Source organism: Staurois parvus, unplaced genomic scaffold (genome assembly GCF_062004578.1).
Source record: "Staurois parvus isolate SC_StPar_1 unplaced genomic scaffold, SC_StPar_1.0 ptg000352l, whole genome shotgun sequence".
Taxonomy (NCBI): domain Eukaryota; kingdom Metazoa; phylum Chordata; class Amphibia; order Anura; family Ranidae; genus Staurois; species Staurois parvus.
In genome coordinates this window covers 1,682,206-1,700,207 of record NW_028318148.1, presented here as the reverse complement: position 1 = coordinate 1,700,207, position 18,002 = coordinate 1,682,206, and the positions used below count along the sequence as shown (strand labels likewise).

The 18,002-nt window shown below is 42.4% G+C and overlaps 1 protein-coding gene across 1 annotated transcript; it reads left to right on the top strand.

The window, feature by feature from the left end:
- Positions 1-191: 191 nt before the first annotated feature.
- Positions 192-17,773, top strand: MRPS2 (mitochondrial ribosomal protein S2). The gene is made up of 4 exons (XM_089684677.1): positions 192-340; positions 7,055-7,180; positions 7,852-7,981; positions 14,799-17,773. The coding sequence occupies exons 1-4, from the start codon at positions 304-306 to the stop codon at positions 15,340-15,342; spliced, it is 837 nt and encodes a 278-aa protein (XP_089540803.1). The 5' UTR covers positions 192-303; the 3' UTR covers positions 15,343-17,773.
- The last annotated feature ends 229 nt before the right edge of the window (positions 17,774-18,002 follow it).

Sequence of the window (18,002 nt, the reverse complement as noted above, 5' to 3'; positions counted from 1 at the left end):
GAGGACGTTTTGAATAGATTCTATATATAATCCAATCAGATAAACATAAAGCAGTTCATGAGAAATCATCCGTGTGACTGTTATCCCTGACAATGTTTTCATCGTAGAGTCAGTCATTTTAATATAATATAGTTTTTATGACTTCATTGTTAGATCATTATTTGAATAAAATCATGGTGATCGAATAGTTAATATCGGCTAGCAATAACCAGATTGTCCAGCAGGTGGCGCCGGAGCCCTCTGTGTCTGGGACAGGAAACACTACACAGAGGAAGCTGTCGAGTTGACCTTCCAGGAGACAGCATGGCTTCCTGTGCGGTGTCTGGGCTGATGAAGGCTGGTGAGTGTTAAAGGGGAATGGAGAGTCACAGCTGCCCCTGTGCTGGCAGTGCCATCGTCAGTGCTGCAGACACGGATCTCGAAACAGGGGTTGTAACCCGTGTATGCTCTGCAGTGGGATCTCCTGTGCTGGGCTGTCTGCATGTCCCTCGCATTGATCCACCTAGCACTGATCCACCTAGAACTAATCCACCTAGCACTGATCCACCTAGAACTAATCCACCTAGCATTGATCCCACCTAGAACTAATCCACCTAGCACTGATCCCACCTAGCATTGATTCACCTAGAACTAATCCACCTAGCATTGATCCACCTAGAACTAATCCTCCTAGAACTGATCCCACCTAGCATTGATTCACCTAGAACTGATCCACCTAGCATTGATCCATCTAGAACTGATCCACCTAGCATTGATCCCACCTAGCACTGATCCACCTAGCATTGATCCACCTAGCACTGATCCACCTAGCACTAATCCACCTAGCATTGATCCCACCTAGCACTGATCCACCTAGCACTAATCCACCTAGCATTGATCCACCTAGAACTGATCCCACCTAGAATTGATCCACTTTGCATTGATCCACTTTGCATTGATCCATCTAGCATTGATCCACCTAGCATTGATTCCACCTAGAACTAATCCACCTAGCACTGATCCCACCTAGAATTGATCCACTTTGCATTGATCCACCTAGCACTGGTCCCACCTAGCACTGATCCCATCTAGCATTGATCCCACCTAGAACTGATCCACTTTGCATTGATCCATCTAGAACTGATCCACCTAGCATTGATCCACCTTGTCAGCTTCCCTGGTGGTCTTGTAGGACTCGGTGACAGCAATTAGTGCCAAGCTGCAGCTTGTAAAGCTAGCAAAATATTCAATGTATTTATATGGCTTCATCTTCAATACACCTTCATACATATCTCCCTTGACATACCTTGGAAGGGTCCAGAGAAGGCAGAGAGGCTTACCTACAAGGTAATGTAAGAGGGCTGCATTGATCTACCCCTGACATAACACGGTCCTAGGAGAAGGACTGTTTAACCACTTGTCCTACAGAGGATTTACCCCCCCCCCGACCAGGCCATGTTTGCGATATGGCGCTGCTTTACTTTAACTGACAATTGCGTGGTCATGCAACGCTGCACCCAAATCAAATTTACGTCCTTTTTTCCCACAAATATAGCTTTCTTTCACTGGTATTTGATCACCTGTGCGTTTATTTTTTGCGCTATGAAAAAAAATTTAAAAAGTGACAATATTGAGAAAAAAACTATATTTGTTACTTTTTGCTATAAAACATATCCAGTAAAGAATTTTAAAAATCAAATTTAGGCCAAAATGTATTTTGCTAAAACAAAATCCCAATACGTGTAAATTAATTGGTTTACTTGAAAGTTTATAGCGTCTACAAATGGCGGTATATATACTGGATTTTTTTTTAGTTTTTATACTACTAATGGCAGCGATCAGCGACTTAGCTGGACTGTGGCTGGCATTCTGACACTGGGGGGGAACTGACTAACTGTCACTGACACCCCCAGTGACACCAGTACAGTGATCAGTGCTAATAAAAAGCACTGACACTGAACTAATGGCACTAGGCATGAAGGGGTTAACAATGGAGGCTATCAAAGGGTTAACTGTGTGCTGTTTTACTATGGGGTCTGTGTGTGTGTGTTTGTTTCACTGTAAGCTATGCAGAGCAATAAAAAGCAGTGTGCTGGAGTTGACGGGGGGAGAGATCTGTATTGTTTATATTGTTTACACACAGGTCTCTCCCCCGTCCATGATACATGGTGATCGCCAGGTGCCAGCTGGGAATCACCGGCCGGGACCCAGTGATCGATAGGTGAGTCCGCCTACCTAGAAATGCAAAATCACGTGTGTGTGTATATGTATATATATATATGTGTGTATATATATATATATATATATGTGTGTGTGTGTGATTTTGCGCACCCCTGCCGCCCTGTAGCAGTATTTCTCCTATAGGGCGGCGGGAAAGTAGTTAAAGTGGATGTTTTTTTCAGTTTAGGATGGAGCTGTGTAGTGTGAGATCCTCTGTCAGGTTTTCATTGTGGGGTCCCTGTTGGGAAGATTCCCTCTCACTATTTATCTTGCTCAATATTATGGTCGTGGCAATGGAATGTCCTGGAAAATCTCTTATCGTTGGAAGAGAAACAATGTAATCTTCAGTTGTGTAAAGGATTTTAATGGGTTATTTTCATTAGAAATAATCTTCCAGCAGATATAGTAAACATTTCCTGCTCTACTCATACTAGGCAGTAGGTCCAGGGATATCTGATTGCCACGATGGGTCAGGAAGAATTTGTTCCATGTTAGGGCTAGGTTCACACTTATGCAGGTTGTGGTTGATGCATTTTGGATTTTTTTTTTTGGTTTTGCTTTTTTTATGATGTGTTTAATGTTGCTAGGGAGAGGTGTCTGTTATGCAGGAAACGCACCAAAAATGCATGTATTTTTGATGCGGTTCCATTGAAGTCTATTACACCCAAAATGCAATCTGCTGCGGGACAAAAAGTCCCTGACCCTTTCAAAAATCTGCACCGGTTCTAAACACACAGATGTGAAATAGATCCATAGGAAATCATGTTAAATGCACTGTAGTGTGTTTCTGCAAACTGGGAAACGCACTGAAAACCACATAAGTGTAAATCTTTTGTGAATACGGCTGGAACATGTAACATTTTCCAGCAGCTGCAGCCTCACCCTCTCTACCACACCTCCCAGTGACAGTGAGCCAGGATTTTCTCACAGTGAACACTGTCACTTTTTGAATATAATGTCCACTTGGCTGCATCATTAATTTGCAGTTTCCTGTGAATGCATGAACTACATCTACCTTCAGCCATTGCGGCTGACAGCTTGTAGTTCTAAGTGGACTGCAGGTTCACTGATGAGAGCTCATTCATATGCCCTGCAGCTTATAAACAGACAGCCTGTGTGAAGGTACAGGCTGAAAGCTGTAGGAATCTGGCATTGCAACCCCTATCCGCTGCAATGCTTTCCAGGCTTCTTTGGGAAAAAAATAATAAATACACATTTTTTTCCAGCTAAAATATTTATATTAGTTATTTTTTCCTAGAAGGTTAACTTATCCTTTAAACAGCTGGACCGCATTTTATAATTCCCCTTCCGGAGAGTTAGCTGGTGCCATCTGTATATATTAACCTCTTTACCCCAGCCAGCATTTTTAATAGGCCATGATGCCAGAAGATGGTCACTGGAGCCCCTGATCTTGCCACAATGGGAATGGCTGCACTGTGCTAAAGTCATCGGGGGCTCCAACTAGTGGCCTCTGATCCATAGTAATTGGTTATGACAGCTCAGTCACAGTTCTGGGGGTGCCAATACAGTGTGTCATAGAACATGATAAGGGAGAATGTCACCAGCACACTAAGGATCACCAATATGGGTCCAAAAGTTTTAATGAACGATCACATAGTTACAGCAAGGCAACGTGTCACATGCCTGATGAAGGGGTCCTGTGAGACTCCGAAACATACTCAAATATTTCCACTCTCATCTCTACAACATACACTAATTATTCTGTTGTCTACTATAAGAACTAGGAGGGCAAATTAGATTCCTTGACATAGCACAAGAGGTGTGGAGAGGACACAGGAGAGCTCCGAGTTTCTGATCTGATCAACAGGTATTTTGTTTTGAAAATACATAATAAAACACTTTCAATTGTGTGTATATATACAGGTCAAAAACAACAAATAAATATTTAAATTCAGCATGCAGCGCTAAAAGAAACCGTATAATCCATATGGGAAAAAAACAAAATATCTCAGTGCGATATTGATAATGTATCACAAATATATTGTAGTCTCTAGGGTGGGTGAAATAACCCAAAAACCGTAATAAAGTTCTTAGCAAGTAAGTATAGTAATAAACGGCACACTGGGATTTATACAAGTGCATATAGTGAAGTGACAGTCAATCATCAATATTCAGTTGACATCCGTGATATTGGTGGTATGGTGAACAAGTGTAGATTGCACTAACCAGATAGCGCATTTGAGTGATTAAACCAACTCCTGGTCATCCGCATCTAAGCATCTGGAACACCGGGTCATCTGGCGGGCATCAGCAGGATCTACAGCGCACCATCAGGGTTTCCAGGTAACAGGAGTGCAATCAAATGAACACCGGGGGGAGCCAACGCTTGCGGATGTCATCAATGGTCTCCCTATGCCAGTGAAAACAAGCACTTCTTAAACTGATGGGTAAAAGACACTCTCCAGCATTTTTGTTATTCTTGATATTCTGCCTTAGTACTAATGCATACACTGGAGCTGTATATGTTTGTGGAAGCGGTTTTCTTCGATTTTAGATGTAAATTAATAAATGTTATTCATTTACAATACCATCATCTCTAATTCCTGATTCATTTTATGAGGAGGAATATCAAGAATAACAAGGATGCTGGAGAGTATCTTTTACCCATCAGTTTAAGAAGTGCTTGTTTTCACTGGCATAGGGAGACCATTGATGACATCCGCAAGTGTTGGCTCCCCCCGGTGTTCATTTGATTGCACTCCTGTTACCTGGAAATCCTGATGGTGCGCTGTAGATCCTGCCGATGCCCACCAGATGACCCGGTGTTCCAGATGCTTAGATGCGGATGACCAGGAGTTGGTTTAATCACTCAAATGCGCTTTATTATGCGCTATCTGGTTAGTGCAATCTACACTTGTTCACCATACCACCAATATTACGGATGTCAACTGAATATTGATGATTGACTGTCACTTCACTAAATGCACTTGTATAAATCCCAGTGTGCCGTTTATTACTATACTTACTTGCTAAGAACTTTATTACGGTTTTTGGGTTATTTCACCCACCCTAGAGACTACAATATATTTGTGATACATTATCAATATCGCACTGAGATATTTTGTTTTTTTCCCATATGGATTATACTGTTTCCTTTAGCGCTGCATGCTGAATTTATATGTTTCCCGGAAGGCTTAGGGGTTTTGCCTTTCATGCTAGCTGCTCTTTGCATTTATATCCAGCGCTCGTTTTATATTTAAATCATACAACAAATAAATATTATTATTATTATACAGGATTTATATATATTAATAAATATTATTATTATACAGTTTGCTCAGCGCTTTACAATATGGTGGGAGACAGTGCACGAGACAGTACAGTAACAATACAGTTCAATGCAAGAGGGATTCGAGGGCCCTGCTCCTTGGAGCTTACAATATATTAGGGAGGGGATAGTGGTACAAAAGGTAATAACTGTGGGGGATGGACTAGTTGGGAGAGTAGAGGATTCCAGTATTAGCTGAGGGCGGGGTAGGCTTCCCTGAAGAGAGAGGTTTTCAAAGTGCACCTAAAAGTGAGCAGAGTAGGCGATAGTCTGATAGATTGGGGTAGGGAGTTCCAGAGGATGGAAGAAGTCCTGGAGACGAGCATGGGAGGAGGAGACGAGGGAGCTAGAGAGTAGGAGGTCTTGTGAGGAGCGGAGAGTACGCTTAGAGTGATATTTGGAGACAAGATCGGTGATGTAGTTTGGGGCAGTGTTCTGAACGGCTTTATACGTCAGTGTTAGTGTTTTGAATTTTATCCGTTGAGCAATTGGAAGCCAGTGGAGGGATTTTCAGAGAGGGGTGGCAGATACAGAACGGTTAGTAGGGTGAATGAATCTAGCAGCAGCATTCATGATAGACTGAAGAGGGGATAGCCTGCGATGAGTTAGGCCAATGAGGAGGGAGTTACAATAGTCAAGGCGTGATATAACAAGGGAGTGAATAAGTTGCTTAGTGGTTTCTGAGGTTAGGAACGGGCGTATCTTGGAGATGTTGCAGAGGTGAAGTCTACACGAGTTTGTCAGCGATTGGACCTGGGGCTGAAAGGACAGATGGGAGTCTAGGATTACACCTAGTACCCTGGCATGAGGGGTGGGGCTGATGACTGTGTTGTTGATCTTGATGTAGAAGTCAGGGGGGGCGGCGCGGGCTGGGGGGAATACTAGGAGCTCAGTTTTGGAGAGATTGAGTTTGAGGAAGTGGAGTGACATCCAATCCGATATGTCACTTAGTAGGCTCGTGATACGAGTGGAGACTGAAGGGGTGAGGTGAGGGGTGGAGAGATAGATTTGTGTGTCGTCGGCATAGAGATGGTAATTGAAGCCATGGGAGTTTATCAGTTGGCCAAGGGAGGAGGTGTAGATGGAGAAGAGAAGGGGTCCGAGGACAGAGACAGAGCCTTGAGGGACCCCAATAGAGAGAGGGAGTGAAGAGGAGGTGGTAGTGTTATAGGTAACACTGAAGGAGCACTGGGATAAATAGGAGGAGAGAGTGGAGTCTCTGAGGCCAAGAGAGTGGAGTTTTTTGAGGAGGAGTGGGTGGTCAACCGTGTCAAAAGCTGCAGAGAGGTTGAGATAAATAGTTGATTGTTAGGGTTTACAGACTCAACCAGATAAAATCCTTTTCCAAACTTGTGTAGTAAATGATCCGTGATTGCAGTGTCCTACTTGTACAGAATGTCCAGTAACCATCTGAGATGGAGAGAGCTGTAGAAGGGACTTAGGTTTTGTTAATGTGTTTTTATATGTTTTTGAAGTTTGCTGAAATCCTACACCCTCTGTTTGTGGAGCAATATACTTGCTATCCTTCGTTCTGCATTTCAGTATATAAATATTTTTTGTTGTCAGGGTTGCCAAGACTTTGTTGGCCGACAGCGTATTTTCCAGCTCGGATTTCTCTACTGCCATGCAGCAGGTCGTATGCAACGGCCCAGTCCACTGCAGAGGAACAGACGCAAGAGACAAGCATCAAAGGTGAGCGCAGATGATGATCACTTCGCCCAAAGCAGACATTTGACTGACAGTTCCTTTTATTCCATGGGGAATTCCAGGATCTGCATACTTGCCGTGGACATTATGAGGGGCTCCTACTATCCCTGCTGCTTTTTTATTTTAAGAATGCAGCAGAAAGGAGGGGGGAAGTAGAGAGAATTATGGGACAGTCATTCCATCACTGTTGGATCAGATATATAAGAGAGCAGCAGGTGGCTCATCACATCTGTTGGTGCTATAAACTACCTCAAATAAATACATTCCACCTAAAACTGTAATAAAACCCATAAGGGGACCATGTACAGTAGAAGTATTTTAATGTATGTTGTTTTTTTCATTTTGCAGCACTTGTACATAGCATGGAACCATTCAAATGGCTCACAAAGGAGCTTACACTCCAATGTGCTGTCCCAGTCATTGTTACAGACAGTGGGATCAGTTTGGGGGGGAGATGATTACCCTCCTAATATATTTTTTAGGTTGGTATAAGAAACGGAGGCACCTGGAGGATGTGCATACAGACACAGGGAAGATATACAAATTCCAATGAGGAACTGAACCCAGCACCAGTTCTGCTGTACAACTCCCATTGTAACTTTAGCAGAATATTGCTCAATGTGTCTGTTTTCCTGTCTTTGTTTCCTGGATTCTAGATTTTGACAAGCGGCTTATCTCTGAGTCCCTGAAGCACCCCGACTTCTTTAACATAAGGGAGCTCCTCTCGGTGAAGGCACTGTTTGATTCCCGTGTCCATCTCGGTCACAAGAAAGGATGCCGTCACAGGTGCGCTATGAAACGCTTTAACTTTGATCATTTCAGTAAAAGGTGGATATCAAAGATGAACTTGGGGCAGAAATAAAAAAGTGGATGCATATACATACATACACACACAGTATGTCACAGAAGTGAGTACACCCCTCACATTTTTGTATATATTTTATTATATCTTTTCGTGTGACAAAACGGAAGAAATGACACTTTCCTACAAAATGTAAAGTAGTGAGTGTACAGCTTGTATAACAGTGTAAATTTGCTGTCCCCTCAAAATAACTCAACACACAGCCATTAATGTCTAAACCGCCCAATTAGCCATTTCCCTCCCTGGTGTTATGTGAGTTTTTAGTGTTACAAGGTCTCAGGTGTGAATGGGGAGCAGGTGTGTTAAATTTGATGTTATCGCTCTCACTCTCTCATACTGGTCATTGGAGGTTCAACATGGCACCTCATGGCAAAGAACTGAAAGGATCTGAAAAAAATAATTTTTGCTCTACAGAAAGATGGCATATTGCTATACGAAGATTGCCAAGACCCTGAAACTGAGCTGCAGCACGGTGGCCAAGACCATACAGCAGTTTAACAGGACAGGTTCCACTCAGAACAGGCCTCACCATGGTCGACCAAAGAAGTTGAGTGCACGTGCTTGGTGTCATATCCAGAGGTTGTCTTTGGGAAATAGACATATGAGTGCTTCCAGCATTGCTGCAGAGGTTGAAGGGGTGGGGGTCAGCCTGTCAGTGCTCAGACCATATGCCGCACACTGCAACAAATTGGTCTGCATGGCTGTTGTCCCATAAGGAAGATGATGCACAAGAAAGCCTGCAAACAGTTTGCTGAAGACAAGAAGACTAAGGACATGGATTACTGGAACCATGTCCTGTGGTCTGATGAGACCAAGATGAACTTATTTGGTTCTGATGGTTTCATGCGTGTGTTGCGGCAACCTGGTGAGGAGTACAAAGACAAGTGTGTCTTGCCTACAGTCAAGCATGGTGGTGGGAGTGTCATGGTCTGGGGCTGCATGAGTGCTGCCGGCATTGGGGAGCTACAGTTCATTGAGGGAACCATGAATGTCAACATGTACTATGACATACTGAAGCAGAGCATGATCCCCTCCCTTTGGGGACTGGACCCCAAATACACCTCCAAGACGACTACTGCCTTTCTATAAGAAGTTGAGGGTAAAGGTGCTGGACTGGCCAAGCATGTCTCCAGACCTAAACCCTATTGAGCATCTGTGGGGCATCCTCAAACAGAAGGTGGAGGAGTGCAAGGTGTCTAACATCCACCAGCTATGTGATGTTGTCACGGAAGAGTGGAAGAGGACTCCAGTGGCAACCTGTGAAGCTCTGGTGAACTCTATGCCCAAGAAGGTTAAGGCAGTGCTGGAAAATAATGGTGGCCACACAAAATATTTACACTTTTGGCCCAATTTGGACATTTTCACTTAGGGGTGTACTCACTTTTGTTGCCAGCGGTTTAGACATTAATGGTTGTGTTGAGTTATTTTGAGGGGACAGCAAATTTACACTGTTATACAAGCTGTACACTCACTACTTTACATTGTAGTAAAGTGTCTTTTCTTCAGTGTTGTCACATGAAAAGATAGAATAAAATATTTACAAAAATGTGAGGGGTGTACTCACTTCTGTGAGATACTGTATATTCATAAAAAAATAGTGAAATGTATTTTAAATCCCTAGAACAATGGTGTAAACCTCCTGCGCTCCTAACTGAAAAAGTGATTATATAAATAACAGAGAGAAGCTACTAACATCTAATCATATACCCAATAATCAAATGAACAAGATGAGAAAAAATGATGTAGCGCTACTCAAATGACAAACAAATCAATAAATGAATCACATACCATGAACTCATATAAATACATATATAAATAAATGTGATAAATATAAAGTGACACAAAGTGCAAATATCATAAACGTGACCTGATCCACATGGGATCTATGAATGTCTAACCCTGATCCTCTGGGGATCCTTTGTGAACAAAGTGAATTATAATCCACCAAAGTGATGGTAATAATTGAAGTATGTATACCAATACTTTCACCAAGTATGGTATATAAGTGAATTGATCCTAAATTGGATATATAGTGATGGTGGACACTCAAACAAAAAAGATAGAATAGTCCAAAATGGGACTAATATGTGAATATTGTCCAAAAGAGGACTCCAAATCAAGGAAAAATGCACATACATACAAGTGAACACTTCTAATATTGAATGTGCACACTCACTTAATATCAGAAAAAAAAAGGAAATAAAATACCCCTATAAAACATATATCAACCCAAACACATAACTTGTGTTTAAAAAACAAACCAAAATAAATGCCACGTGACAATAAAAAATAAATAATAATAAACACAGAAGTGAAAATGTCTGTGTCACACTACATAGAAATAAACATGCAAAATAAACGCATGACACAAAAAAACGAAATATGTACAGTTGCAAGAAAAAGTATGTGAACCCCTTGGGATTACGTGGAGTTTTGCATGAATTGGGCATAAAATGTGCTCTGAACGTCATCTAAGTCACAACAATAGAAGAACACAGTCTGCTGAACATAATACTACACAAGCATTAGATGTTGCCATGATTTAATTGCACATAACATGTAAACATTCACAGTGCAGGGAGGAAAAAGTATGTGAGGCCCTAGCTTAATGACGTCTCCCAGAGCTAATTGGAGCCAGGAGTGAGCCAACCTTGACTCCAATCAGTGTGATGATATTGGATGTGTTGCTGACAGCTGTCCTGCCCTTAAAAACACACACACTTGTTTTGGGTTTACTGGTTTCAAGAAGCACTGTCTGATGTGAACCATACCTCGCAGAAAAGAGCTTTCAGAAGACCTACGATCAAGAATTGTTGACTTGCATGAAGCTGGAAAGGGTTACAAAATTATCTCCAAAAGCCTTGATGTTCATGTGTCCACGGTAAGACAGACTGTCTACAAATGGAGAAAGTTTAGCACTGTTGCTACTCTCCCTAGGCGTTGTCGTCTTGTAAAAATGACTGCAAGAGCACAGCACAGAATGCTGCATGAGGTAAAGAAGAATCCCAGAGTGTCAGCTAAAGACCTACAGAAATCTCTGGCACATGCTAACATTTTTGTTGACACATCTACAATAAGGAAAACATTAAACAAGAATGGAGTACATGGGAGGACACCACGGAGGAAGCCATTGCTGGCCAAAAAGAATATTGCAGCACGTTTGAAGTTTGCAAAAGAGCACCTGGATGTTCCACAGCACTACTGGCAAAATATACTGTGGACAGATGAAACCAAGATTGAGTTGTTTGGGAAGAACACACAACACTATGTGTGGAGAAAAAAAGGCACAGCACACCAACATCAAAACCTCATCCCCACTGTGAAACATGGCGGAGGGAGCATCATGGTTTGGGGCTGCTTTGCTGCCTCAGGGCCTGGACGGATTGTTGTCATTGATGGGAAAATGAATTCCAGAGTTTATCAAGACATTTTGCAGGAAAACGTACGACCATCTGTCCGCCAACTGAAGCTCTGCAGAGGACGGGTGATGCAAGAGGACAATGACCCAAAGCATACAAGTAATTCAACAAAACAATGGCTGCAACAGCACAGAATACGCCTTCTGGAGTGGCCCAGTCAGAGTCCTGACCTCAACCCCATTGAAATGCTGTGGCATGACCTTAAGAGAGCCATTCACACCAGACATCCCAAGAATATTGCTACACTGATACAGTTTTGTGAAGAGGAGTGGTCCAAAATGACTCCAGATCGTTGTGCAGGTCTGATCTGCAACTACAGGAAACGTTTGGTTGAGGTTATTGCTGCCAAAGGAGGGTCAACCAGTTATTAAGTCCAAAGGTTCACATACTTTTTCCTCCCTGAACTGTGAATGTTTACATGTTATGTGCAATTAAACCATGGCAACATCTAATGCTTGTGTAGTATTATGTTCAGCAGACTGTGTTCTTCTATTGTTGTGACCTAGATGACGTTCAGAGCACATATTATGCCCAATTCATGCAAAACTCCACGTAATCCCAAGGGGTTCACATACATTTTCTTGCAACTGTATGTGAAGAAAGTCCAAATTGGTGCTTAAACACCATGCAGTCCAATGCATAAACACTCGTGCCCATGGATAGTGGATGTGCGTAACCACAGAAGGATATCCACAGATAGCTGAAATAGCCGCTCACCTCCTTGCTTCAACCCATAAGAGTCAAAACACCTTTAGGATCACCAAACTGGATCCTCCATTTACATGATTCCTCTGTCACTGCGCACCTCTCCCTGCAACGATCTCCCTCTCAGGAATATACGTAATGGTGGCAAAATCCTCTCCAGGTATACAGGTGTGGTATAAGTCAATATCTCAGTAGAAAACATAAGCAGTACCTCCCATAGTGTATTACTTTTTATCATATGCGGAATAGAGCAAAGCCTTCCAAATTTTGCACTCGCAATGTAATCATGGATAAACAAGCATTTAGAACCTCATGTTCTGGGTGTAGTTGCATGGGTTTAGTAAAATTGCGTCCGTGCCGGAAGTGCGTCACCACGTGCCTACGCGTTGCGTTGCGTCGCGTTAGTCACGTGACTTCCTCAGAGCCCTGAGGAATGTCCATACAGGCGACAGATTTGTGTGCCTGTTGGTTTCCTAGCAAGCACAATGTGTGGAGCCATGATGAGGCCGGAGTGTTTGTACAGATACTCTGTCCTCCATGCAGCTGAGCTCCCTCGCTGTCACACAGTGCAGTGGCCAATTCGTTTTTCAGCTGGGCGGGTGGAGCCTGATAGGGATTCAGAGATACTAGCTCCCCATCATGTCCACTCCTCTTCTGATTATCAGGAATTGAATGGAACCATAACCGATAGACAGCCTGCCATCGGCCCACCGAATCTGCCCTCTGCCGGCTGTCAACCACAAGGAGAGAGCTGACCTGTTTGGGAACTAGTATCTCTGAATCCCTGTCAGGCTCGAACCACTGTTAGCGTCACTGGTTGCTAAGTGGCTGCTGTTGTGAAGCCAATAGCATCTTTGCCAACCAGTGACAAATGGGAAGAGAGAGGGTAGTGGCAGCAAATATGCCACCTGCTATAGACCATACAGAGACAGGCACTCTGCCAGTCTCTGTATGCCAACTTTCAGTTGTTCTTAACTACCTCCAGTTTTATTATCTATGAACTGACGGTAATTATATTTGAATATGGTGCAGTAGTAGCACCACTTTGTAAAGAACTACCATGGATAGAGCTACTGACAATGACAGCAGAGCATTTTGAATCTGGTGCAGACCTTTTATTGGGCAATATTATCAGAAAAGCAGTAATGTTATTGAATTCTTCAGATTGTGTTTGGTTGGGGGACCCTGGAAAGGCATATGCTGCCTCTTCATGCTAAAGATGAAGATATTTGCAGCCAATAGAAATGTGACTAAAAAGCAGCTGGGTACATGGGAAGAGTGAGAGGAAAGATGGTAAGTTACTTCTCAGGCAAGCCCCTAAACCAGTCCATATTTGTGTTAATATCAGCTGCTAAAATCACTGAATACAAATGACACTTTTACCTCTTATTTGTTCAGTCAGCATGGAACCAAGCTAGCCAATCGAGAAAAATCTTCATGAAATACATATCTATGAACTGTTATCTGCTTAAATATTTGCCATTGTGATTCATACATAGCTACGAAGGGTCAGGAAGGGGTACACTGATATTTAGAACTTGCAGTTTTATAACTTCCTGTGTAACCTCCCTGCCTTGAACCTGCACATTGGACTATAAATATCTTGTCCCTCTATAGAGGTCCTATGCTTTTCCCTTCTTTCCTAGCTTTCAGTGCCTCAAACATGTTAGAATGCAGGGCGGAGGATCCTGACTGGATCACAGTGTAGTATTGCTGGCCATACACTGTGATTGTTTTTTTTTCATTCAGCAGCCATCAGGCTGAACATTAATAAACTAACAATTCCTTCATCTGCACAAAGGAAGTGGATGGAGGAATTTCCCCGGACATTATATTCTGACAGTGGAACCTGCAGCTGTCAGAATGCATTGATCAGCAGCTATAGCTGATTGGCTGCAGTTGATCATCAGAAAATTTTCCAGCTTGCCCTCCAACAGAGTTCTTTTAAATAATTGACTTCTGTTAAGTAGGACAGACCAAACACTGACCAAAAGATCATCTCGTCCCAGTGTATGGTTGGCTTAAAGTAGAACTTTAGTCAGGAAATTAACATCCAGTAATACACTGTCTCACCCTGCTGTGCACATGCTCAGTTGCTCTCTCTTTTTTTTTTTTTCGTTGCTGTGCCAAAAAATATAGAGGCCAATCTGCCGACAGCATAAAGATTTATTGCTGGGTCTGGGCTCTAGTAAAATGTCAGCCTCCAGCGAGAAGAACAGGAGCAATGCTGGAGGCATTTTACAGCACACACTTATTATGGCAGCATGATTATTAATGTGGAATGTATGACCCTTGTTAAAGAACATAATTTTTTTTATCAAGTTGTTATGGGTAAAGTTCCACTTTAAGTTTAATTTCTGGTGCGCTGGGAGTTGGGAACAAAAAGGCTGTTAGCACTATTTAACAATAGTTAATGCCTAAAATATACATTAATTACACTAGACCATTTTCATTATTTGCCTAGAATTTGTTCTTTTACATTTCAGCACATTGTTTCTACAGTCAGAGGACACCGTAGATTGTAGATGCTTTTCACAGACAGAAATTTTAATTTGTGAACTGGTAATGCAGCCCTATATAGTCTTTGCTTGCACTGACCTCTCTCTGGTTTATCCAGGTTGATGGAGCCATACATCTTTGGATGCCGTCTGGAACAGGATATCATCGATCTGGACCAGACGTTGGAGCATCTCTGGATGATGCTGAATTTTACTGCTCATGTCGTTTACCGCAAGGGTATCATTCTGTTTGTGAGCCGCCGCCGTCAGTTCACCCACATGGTGGAGAGCCTGGCCAAGGATTGCGGGGAATATGCCCACACACGCTTCTGGCAGGGCGGCCTGCTGACCAATTCCACCATCCAGTATGGGGAGGGTGTGCGGCTGCCGGACCTCATCATCTTTCTCAACACCCTGAACAGCGTGTTCGAGCAGCACATAGCCATTCGCGATGCCGCCAAGATGAACATCCCCACGGCTGGGATAGTGGACACCAACTGCAACCCCAGCATGATCACCTACCCAGTGCCTGGAAACGATGACAGCCCAGCTTCCTTGGAACTGTACTGCCACCTGCTGAAGACCATCATCAGCCGTGCCAAGGACAAACGGAAACAGATGGAAATTCTCTATGGACTGCGAGAGAAGATTACTTCTTCCTAGCTCACTTCCTGTGCAGCTTAGAGAATATGGAGGTTACCATTCTGACCTCTCATTCTGAAAATGCCTAGCTGTCATATTGATCCATTTGCTTCATCACTCCTAAGACATTGGTGTGTAACATGTATACAGATCATCAGTAACTGAGAAATACTCAAGAAAGAGACAGACATGCATTTTTAGAATGTTAGTAATGGCAGCATTTATATTTCTCTTAGAACAGGTTTTTTCTAAAGGGGGGTCTCCATTTAAGATAAAAATGTTTCATACTGTGTTCCAGCTGTCCTGTAGTTCTGGGTTCTCAGCCAGACCAGGACCTGCAGGTATGAATTTCAGTTGCAGTTCTCCCTGCTGGGAACATGTCAGGGGGCACCCACACAGGGAAGACGCTTATTGAGAATCAAGCCAACTGAAATTTGGGTTGTTCTGTGCTCTAAGGCGAACTGGTGAAGATTACAATTATAGGAGCTGTCATTGCTGACTTGTGTGGAATATACATAAACAAATATAATAATATAATGTTCATATATCCAATAAAACTTCACCAAAAATGTCTTGACAATAAATGTTCCCATGTCAAATAAAACTCCACCCATAAATGTCAACTAAAGTAGTACCTAAAGTTTGGTCCACCGTTCACTGTAAAACAGCTTTATGTGACATCCATCAGTGGGGAGGTGCCCCAATAATTGACCTCGTATTTTTAAGAAAGACTTAAAGTGCTTCCAATGTGGATAATGGAAACCTTCGGTTCCTCTTTAAACATCCATAGACTTCATGGGCTACAATATCCAAACACGTCAATCTGCCAGTAAACAGACACAACTAAAAGGAATAAAGGAAGTTCCAATAGTGAAATACTGTTTATTAAAGTGTATTTAACAGTAAAACTTTTTGTTTTAGGTTTAGATAGAGTATGGATGGGTTAGACCTTATATTTGTCCATCACCAACCAAAGTGAGAAAAAAAATCTAAAAATTATGAGTTGTCACCAAAGCAAGAGGCCTGCTGAAATCATACAATGGGCACAAATGTTTCAGCAACAACTGTCTGTAGTGGAAATTTCCTTGGATGCTGTAAAACTCTCTAGCAGGATACAGCAAAAAAAAAAAAACACCTGACTGGACTTTTAACCCTTCCCTACCAAGTCCAAAACCAAAAAGGTTTGGCTATACATACATTTAAGTAAAGACAATAAAAATAAAATCTCCCAATCACATGTATCTAAAGCACATAGCATACTGACAACTCATAAATCAGAAATCCTCTGTATCTTGTCTCCCTCAGAAGCTAGAAACACCTTATCTGTGTATATTTGACACAAAATGATTTTGGTGATACAGTTGAAATCTATGAGTTTATGTAATTGTATATAAGTAGCATTGGGTATATAGGAGTTGCTGACTTGTGTTTTAACCGGTTCCCAACTGCGCTATAGCCGAAAGACGGCTACAGCGAAGTTGTGTAATCCTGGGACGAAGTCCTTGGACATCATTCCAGGACACACCACTCTGTGCGCCCCTAGCAGTGCGCGCCTGGCCCCGCCGGTGCTCGCTGTGTCCTACGCAGCTGATCACGGGGTACGGTAATCGGCCAATCACGGTGGCCTTTTAACACGTGATCAGCTGTGTCCAAAGACACAGCGGTCACTGGGTAAATGCAGTTATCGGCTGCACTTTCACAGCGTGAGGAAAGTACTGCCGAGAACCGGAAATTGCCAGCGAAGGGATCGGCACTGATGATCAGTGCCTTGATGATCAGCCCCCAGCAGTGCAGCCCATCAGTGCTGTCTATCTGTGCCACCACATCAGTGCCCATCAGTGTTGCCTATCCGTGCCCATCATTGCAGCCTCATCAACACACATCAGTGAAGCAGAAAAATTACCTGTTTGCAAAGTTTTATAATACATACAAAGAAAAACTTTTTCTTTTCAAATGTTTTGCTCTTTTTTTGTTTATAGTGCAAAAAAATTAAACACCCAGTGGCAATTAAATACCACCAAAAGAGAGCTCTATTTGTGTGAAAAAATTATACAAATTTCATATGGCTACAATGTTGCATGACCACGCAATTGTCATTCAAAGTGCAACAGTGAAAATTGGCCTGGGCAGGAAGGGGGTATAAGTGCCCGGTAGGCAAGTTACTGTCCCCTATGTCCTATATATGCCCTATGTCAGGGATTTAGAAATTATGAGACCCACAGGATTACCTTGACAGTCAGACAACTCGCAGTCTCAGGAGGCAGTTGGCAATGGCAGCCAGTATATTTTCTCATGACAAGTTTCCTTATAAGACAAATTACCAGTTGCTTCCCTATATTTCCTTCTTCACAAGTTATATTTAAAGGAAAACTAAAAGGTATTCTCATTGAATGGACATTGAGTTTCTTTTGTAACATTCAACAGAAAATAATATTTGATATTTTGTATGTTTCTTTTTTCGTTATTATTTTTTCAGTCAATTGTGTCTTCTTTGTTAGAATTCCCCTCTAAAAGCAATCTAAATGTGCAGCCAGCACCCTTGTTGAACAAATGTTGAGATAAAGCTGAGATACATCTAAAGACTCCTGTATGACCATCTAAACAGGTCCCTAATCCAATTACTGTGTGGGGCACAAGGCTTGTGATGCAGAAACATCCTTTACCTTCCCTAACTAAGCCAA

Bases quoted from the DNA above. Each gene is read 5' to 3' on its own strand.
- MRPS2 (XM_089684677.1), top strand. From the start codon at position 304: ATGGCTTCCTGTGCGGTGTCTGGGCTGATGAAGGCTG. The intron at 341-7,054 runs GTGAGTGTTAAA...TTTTGTTGTCAG, and splicing joins GTCTGGGCTGATGAAGGCTG to GGTTGCCAAGACTTTGTTGG. The intron at 7,181-7,851 runs GTGAGCGCAGAT...CCTGGATTCTAG, and splicing joins GCAAGAGACAAGCATCAAAG to ATTTTGACAAGCGGCTTATC.